The following is a 7,910-nucleotide window of genomic DNA, read 5'->3' as shown; positions in this document are numbered from 1 at the left end:
CTGAGGAGAGGAGGGAACAAACACAGCAGTCAGTCAAGGCATCCACACCCATCATACTGGGTTCCAGTGTATATGATACACACGACACCAAATTAGGCAACATCTCCTACAATAAGTGAATGTACAACTTCATTTGTTTTAATGTCCTTTATTTGTATTAAACCCCCACAGTATTCTTCGAGATAGTAGACTGTTTAATTTCCCCCCTTAATTTTTTCTGACAAAAGAAGAGCTTTGAACAAATTGCTTTTCTAAGAGATAGAGAGAGAGACAGAGATTTTGTTCCAGCTTCTGCTCAGTTGCCCATTGTTGTTGGCAGCCCTGCTTACTGGAACTGGGTCTCGCTCAGCCGCCACTGGATTGTACTCAGCAACTGGTGTAGTGCATAGTGACAGGAGGCTGGTTGTTAACTCCTTATTATAAACTGGGCTGTTCGAGCCCTGAATGCTGATTGGCTGACAACCATCGAATATCAGACTGTATACCACGGGTATATGACAAAACATTCATTTTTGCTGCTCTAATTACATTGGTAGCCAGTTTATAATAGCAATAAGGGGTTTGTGGTATATGGCCAATATACCAGGCTACGGGCTGTATCCAGGCACTCTGCGTTACGCATAAGAACAGCCCTTAGCCGTGGTATATTGGCAATACCACACCCCCCAGTGCCTTATTGCCTAAGCATAAGAAAACAGGGTTTTAGTATTCAGTAAGGGATACTGTTGCAAAGTTGATGGAAGAGATAAGAGGGACACTTACTTGTGCATGTAGAAGAAGATGTATCCGCTGCGGTCGCGGTCCCTCTGCACCATGGTCTCCTGTGTGCGCGACACGTCCAGGTCGTTGTAGGTCAGCCACGACTGCTTCTTCATGTCGTAAATGTCGCTGATGTAATGGCCTGAGGGTCGGGCGATTGAATAGGTTAATATTAGACTACAAGAATCCAGTGTTTGGGGTTCTCATGGTATCTTAATCATATATGTTGCCTCAGATCACACAACCTTACATTTTCATGCTTTACGTTGTTTCACGGATGAGTGATAATCTGTGGCTCCTGTTACACCGTAGTGTGTTTTGAGATGCTCAGAAATCGGTTGCTACCAAAAAATATGAATGATATTCATGCTTCAATATTCATTCAACTTGAACACATTTTTTGGGTCCCACAAATAACGGTGCATCTCGTAACACAGCCATATATCTTAGCAGACTGTGGTTTATAGGGAGGGCAGTGCTTACCAGAGGAGGAGCTGCTCCCGATATGACTGACTACACTGATCAGCCGGAAGGAATTGGCCAGATCTCCACTCTGGGAACAAGGAAGAGGTTTTCAAGCCAGGACGTTTCACTCCATTTCAAAACGTTTCTCCTTAATGTCAGACACCCAGAACTAAAATGTTGTGTAATTGCATCAGAAGCTCGATTAAATTCTGGGGGCTGCGGGGGGGGACATATACACACACAAGATAGTAACAAGAATAGCCATTTCTCGACCCCCTAAACATAAACTCTGCCAGTTTCAGGCAAGTCTATGGGCCAAATGTCCCATTTAGAAATTCGAAAGATGCAAGCACCTACGAAATCATGATTTGTCCAAATCAGTGACAAAAAAAAACTGCGTACCAGAACAAAGTTGCTTGTTAGTCATCACATCTCAGTCTCTTGTAAGACACTACTACCATTTATGTTACGTGTGTCTGTCCACGAGAGTTTACTCCATACTGAACAGGACCCTGGTGAAGGCTGGTTAGTGTGAGAGATTGAGGAAAAGGAGGGAGGCTCTGTACCTCAGCGTTCCTCTTCAGGTCCCCAGCCTCTGCTTCGCTGTACTCCATGTCCAGCACCTCTTCGTTCCCAGAATCCTCGTCTGAACACAGCAGCTCCGGCAACGAGTTGTTGAACTCTGGGAGGGAGAAACCAGAGCAGAGCAGATCAACACACGTGAAAACCACTGAAATGCGCAACCCAGGGGTTGGAACCAGTTCAGGGAACCAAAAAATAACTACATTTTCAGAGGAAGTGAAATGGAACCGGGAACAAAAGGGATCTCGTGTTCTGGAACAAAACCGTTATTTTCATATCTTGCCTACGGCTTACTAACATTCTTTTTAGTTCCCAAAATACTCCTAATGTCTAGAATATAATTTGGTAATTTTGTGAAGTTATAATGCTAGTAACAGCCTAAACACATTCCAATTCACATCATGATGTTCAGCGCTTCAAGCCAAGCCCCTCCATGTCCACCACGTTGCCCTCTCCTCACCCGTGAAATTTCAGTCTCGCGCCTGCACTTATCTGACCAATCAAACATGTAAATAAGACAGTGATGTAAAGTACTTACAGTGCCTTGCAAAAGTATTCGGCCGCCTTGAACTTTGCGACCTTTTGCCACATTTCAGGCTTCAAACATAAAGATATAAAACTGTATTTTTTGTGAATAATCAACAACAAGTGGAACACAATCATGAAGTGGAACGACATTTATTGGATATTTCAAACTTTTTTAACAAATCAAAAACGGAAAAATTGGGCGTGCAAAATTATTCAGCCCCTTTACTTTCAGTGCAGCAAACTCTCTCCAGAAGTTCAGTGAGGATCTCTGAATGATCCAATGTTGACCTAAATGACTAATGATGATAAATACAATCCACCTGTGTGTAATCAAGTCTCCGTATAATTGCACCTGCACTGTGATAGTCTCAGAGGTCCGTTAAAAGCGCAGAGAGCATCATGAAGAACAAGGAACACACCAGGCAAGTCCGAGATACTGTTGTGAAGAAGTTTAAAGCCGGATTTGGATACAAAAAGATTTCCCAAGCTTTAAACATCCCAAGGAGCACTGTGCAAGCGATAATATTGAAATGGAAGGAGTATCAGACCACTGCAAATCTACCAAGACCTGGCCGTCCCTCTAAACTTTCAGCTCATACAAGGAGAAGACTGATCAGAGATGCAGCCAAGAGGCCCATGATCACTCTGGATGAACTGCAGAGATCTACAGCTGAGGTGGGAGACTCTGTCCATAGGACAACAATCAGTCGTATATTGCACAAATCTGGCCTTTATGGAAGAGTGGCAAGAAGAAAGCCATTTCTTAAAGATATCCATAAAAAGTGTCATTTAAAGTTTGCCACAAGCCACCTGGGAGACACACCAAACATGTGGAAGAAGGTGCTCTGGTCAGATGAAACCAAAATTGAACTTTTTGGCAACAATGCAAAACATTATGTTTGGCGTAAAAGCAACACAGCTCATCACGCTGAACACACCATCTCCACTGTCAAACATGGTGGTGGCAGCATCATGGTTTGGGCCAGCTTTTCTTCAGCAGGGACAGGGAAGATGGTTAAAATTGATGGTAAGATGGATGGAGCCAAATACAGGACCATTCTGGAAGAAAACCTGATGGAGTCTGCAAAAGACCTGAGACTGGGACAGAGATTTGTCTTCCAACAAGACAATGATCCAAAACATAAAGCAAAATCTACAATGGAATGGTTCAAAAATAAACATATCCAGGTGTTAGAATGGCCAAGTCAAAGTCCAGACCTGAATCCAAATCGAGAATCTGTGGAAAGAACTGAAAACTGCTGTTCACAAATGCTCTCCATCCAACCTCACTGAGCTCGAGCTGTTTTGCAAGGAGGAATGGGAAAAAAGGTGCAAAAGGTGCAAAAGCAAAAGGTGGCGCTACAAAGTATTAACTTAAGGGGGCTGAATAATTTTCCACTCCCAATTTTTCAGTTTTTGATTTGTTAAAAAAGTTTGAAATATCCAATAAATGTGTCCCACTTGTTGTTGTGGCAAAAGGTCGCAAAGTTCAAGGGGGCTGAATAATTTTGCAAGGCACTGTAAGTAAAAATACTTTAAAGTCATACTGAAGTAGTTTTTGGGGGGTATCTGTACTTTACTATTTCTATTTTAGACAACTTTATACTTGTACTTCACTACATTCTTAAATAAAATGACTCCATACATTTTCCCTGACACCCAACAGTACCCATTTCATTTTGATTGCTTAGAAGGACCTTAAAATTGTCTAATTCACACACTTATCTGGGGGACTCACTAAACATATGCTTTGTTTGTAAATTATGTATGAGGTTTGAAGCGTGTCCCTGGCAATCCATCAATTTTTTAAAAAAGAAAGAAAATGGTGCCGTCTAGTTCGCATAATATAAGGACTTTTGATACTGAAGTACATTTGAGAAATTACATTTACTTTTGATACTTAAGCATATTTAAAACCAAATACTTTTAGACTTTTACTTAAATAGGATTTTTCTGGGTGACTTTCACTTGAGTCATTTTCTATTAAGATATCTTTACTTTTACTCAAATATGACAATTTCCACCACTGATCAGGGATGGGCAACTGCTGGCATGCGGCCTGCAGGCCCCCTTTTGGAGGCCCTCGGATCAAATTCAACTCAACTTCCTGTTTGTTGCAAGTTAGAATAGTAGAATACACAAGGTGCAATTTAGAAATGTGGATGTGAATCAGCAGTTTCTCTATTGTTATGTCTGTCACTGATAGTTAATTAGCCCATGTCAACTAAATGTTTTCAGATTGCTGGACGCTAAACTAAACTTACCACGGTCAAATTATCAGCCAGGGCCCCTCCCATTGATTTTGTTAGTCTTACTCAGATACCATATTAAGACTGCAAATATTTCTCTCTACACTATGACAAAATGCATAAAATTGCACAAAATGAACTCTAAAAGTTAAGTCTCTCTGCTGTCAAGAGGTGGGTCACTAAATTGTTTTGCCCGCAGTGTGTTTGTGTGTGGGGGGGCAACTACAGCCCCTCATGAGTCCAGAGTGTGGCCCCCACCCCTATCAAAGTTGCCCCTCCCTGACCTATTTGAACTGCTACTTTTTTTTTTATTGATTCGAAACGATTCAGAACGTATTTTCTGTTTGGAACACCGGAACTGATTCCAACCCCTGGTGTAAACACACACTACTTTTCTTTTGTGATGCTTTGAGTATATGCTTAAAAAAGGGGTACCAATGTCTATGCTGTACCTTGCAGGCTGAGCTCTGTGGCTCTCTTGAGGTCATCGTCCTCCCTCATCTCTTGGGCTTCCTGTAGGACATACCACAAATTGAAAATGTCACTGGAATGTATTGCGATGGTGCAACAAGGCAGCATTGCTGGATACAGGGTCAAATGGACACCTAGTTGACATTATATAAAGTTGGTGGGTCAGAGCTTAAAACCCATTTTGGGTATTCACCAAAACATGCAGAGGGAAGATTAGCCTACTTTACAAAAATATTGGTGAACCACAGACACCAGGTTTATCCAACAGTAAAAAGGGTAGAGCTGTATCGGTCTCTCTATGTAATGGCCTAGTGTGTGTTGGGAGTCTTACATGCTCCTGCAGGCTCTGGGCCAGGGCTTGCTGCAGCTCCTGCTCTTCCCGCTCCTGCTCCAGGCTAAACTGCTGCACCCAGTCCAGCTCCCCCTGCACCCCCTCAGGTGTCTGGTTTTCCTTGTTTTCGTCCATGGTCAGATCCAGGGAGTCCAGCGCATCTACACACACAGATACACTCTGTTGCACAAGGTTTGGTGAAACGCACATTTCAAAACAGTCCATGGTCTTCATGACTTAGTATAGGATAGTTCAAGGAAATTACACATTTTATAATGGACATCTAGTAACTACAGAGAGTTGTTTTGCTGTGTTATCTGTTTAAGCGTGTCGTGGTTACCTGCAGACGGTTTGCTGTCCGTCTCCAGCAGGTCTGGGTGGTAGTTTGGCTCCTGGGTGTCGGGGTCGGCGTCCCCGTAGCCCGTGTCTGGGCTGCTGGTTGGCTCGTCCTCAGGGGCGGGGCAGGAGAGACCAGTGTCTTGACAACTCATCTCTAGCACTACCGCCAGCATCGCCTCATCGTTGATGTCTGACGCGTCTGTGTGTTGGACGCCTCGCTGGACCAAAACACAACCAGAGCCCACCATGTCACACCGGACCTAAACCAACAGTATTCTTTCAACCTGTCCCTGCATGTGTCAGTGGTTAAGTTGTAGTAACTAATTTCTCCCGAGTCCCCCTACCTCCTCTGCTTTGTCGTCAGGCAGACAGTCGCTGAGGCGTCGCTTGCGGCTCACTGCCTTCCGGCTCAGCTCCTCCTCGCTGTCAGAGTCCACCAGGATACTGCTGGAGCTGCCCCCTGCCTTCAGAGACACTTTCCTGGGGGAAGGAAATAAAGAAAGTGGTTAGAAGATCGAAACATTTACACCAGTGGTTTTCAACCTGTGGACCAGAGGTATTGCAGGTGGTCCAACATTTTTTCATTTATTTTTAGAATCTAATTTTGTCATTTATAATTACTTTATACACAATGCAAATTGTAATAACAATGTATTTTATTTAACGAGGCAAGTCTTACATTTTTATTTACAATGACAGCCTACCAAAAGGCCTCCTGCGGGGACGGGGATTACATTTTTTTTTAAAGGACAAAACACACATCACGACAAGAGGCAACGCAACACTACATAAAGAGAGAACTAAGACAAAAACTGCATGGTTGCAACAAAACATGGTACAAACATTGGGCACAGACAACAGCACAAAGGGCAAGAAGGTAGAGACAACGACACATTACTCAAAGCAGCCACAACTGTCAGTAAGAGTGTCCATGATTGAATCTTTGAATGAAGAGATTGAGATAAAACTGTCCAGTTTGAGTGTTTGTTGCAACTCGTTCCAGTCACTAGCTGCAGTGAACTGAAAAGATGAGTGATTCAGGGACGTGTGTGTTTTGGGGACCTTTAACAGAACGGGTGTTGTATATTTTTGTATTTTCTATTTATCCATTATTTTACCAGGTAAATTGACTGAGAACACATTCTCATTTGCAGCAACAACCTGGGGAATAGTTTCAGGGGAGGGAGGAGGATGAATGAGCCAATTGTAAACTGGGGATTATTAGGTGACCGTGATGGTTTGATGGCCAGATTGGGAATTTAGCCAATATAGTATATGGAGGATATAGTATATGGAGGATGAGGGCTGCAGTAGAGCTCTCAAATAGGGGGGAGTGAGGCCAAAGAGGGTTTTATAAATAACCATCAACCAGTGGGTCTTGTGACAGGTATACAGAGATGACCAGTTTACAGGAGTATAGAGTGCAGTGATGTGTCCTATAAGGAGCATTGGTGGCAAATCTGATGGCCGAATGGTAAAGAACATCTAGCCGCTCGAGAGAACCCTTACCTGCCAATCTTTAAATTATGTCTCTACAATCTAGCATGGGTAGGATGGTCATCTGAATCAGGGTTAGTTTGGCAGCTGGGGTTGAAAGAGTGATTACGATAGAGGAAACCAAGTCTAGACTTTGCACTGTCTAGCCATACTCCCAAGTACTTGTATGGAGGTGACTACCTCAAGCGCTAAACTCTCAGAGGTAGTAATCACACCTGTGGGGAGAGGGGCATTCTTCTTACCAAACCACATGACCTTTGTTTTGGAGGCGTTCAGATATAGGTTAATGGTAGAGAAAGCTTGTTGGAGAGCATTTAACACAAAATCTGGGGAGGGGCCAGCTGAGTATAAGACTATCATCTGCATATAAATGGATGAGAGAGCTTCCTACTGCCTGAGCTATGTTGTTGATGTAAATTGAAAAAAAAAGCATGGGGCGTAGGATTGAGCCTTGGGGTAGTCCCTTGTTGATAGGCAGTGGCTGAGAAAGCAGATGTTCTGACTTTGCTAACTTCCTCCAAAGAGTGCAGTGTATAAACCAGGCCAAAGACCCCTCAGAGACACCAATACTCATTATCCAATACTCATTAGCCAGCCCACAAGAATGGAATGGTCTACCGTATCAAAAGCTTTGACCAAGTCAATAAAAATAGCAGCACAACATTGCTTGTGACATCATTGATGACCTT

General features: G+C 43.1%; 1 protein-coding gene across 2 annotated transcripts in view; it reads right to left on the bottom strand.

Annotated features, from left to right (window-relative positions):
• The window catches only part of LOC135547119 (ubiquitin carboxyl-terminal hydrolase 37-like), a 30,263-nt gene that overhangs the window by 1,310 nt on the left and 21,043 nt on the right, over positions 1-7,910 (bottom strand). For both annotated transcript variants that reach the window (XM_064975819.1, XM_064975820.1), the window contains exons 17-23: positions 6,069-6,204; positions 5,726-5,942; positions 5,386-5,546; positions 5,036-5,096; positions 1,791-1,906; positions 1,243-1,312; positions 763-901 (exon numbers count right to left, since the gene is read on the bottom strand). In XM_064975819.1, the coding sequence (XP_064831891.1) occupies positions 763-901; positions 1,243-1,312; positions 1,791-1,906; positions 5,036-5,096; positions 5,386-5,546; positions 5,726-5,942; positions 6,069-6,204 (900 nt within the window). The remainder of the gene's footprint in view (positions 1-762; positions 902-1,242; positions 1,313-1,790; positions 1,907-5,035; positions 5,097-5,385; positions 5,547-5,725; positions 5,943-6,068; positions 6,205-7,910) is intronic.

The sequence above is a fragment of the Oncorhynchus masou genome, chromosome 10 (assembly GCF_036934945.1).
Source record: "Oncorhynchus masou masou isolate Uvic2021 chromosome 10, UVic_Omas_1.1, whole genome shotgun sequence".
Classification (NCBI taxonomy): domain Eukaryota; kingdom Metazoa; phylum Chordata; class Actinopteri; order Salmoniformes; family Salmonidae; genus Oncorhynchus; species Oncorhynchus masou.
The sequence above is the reverse complement of the archived record's forward strand: the minus strand, read 5'-3'. Positions and strand labels throughout refer to the sequence as shown.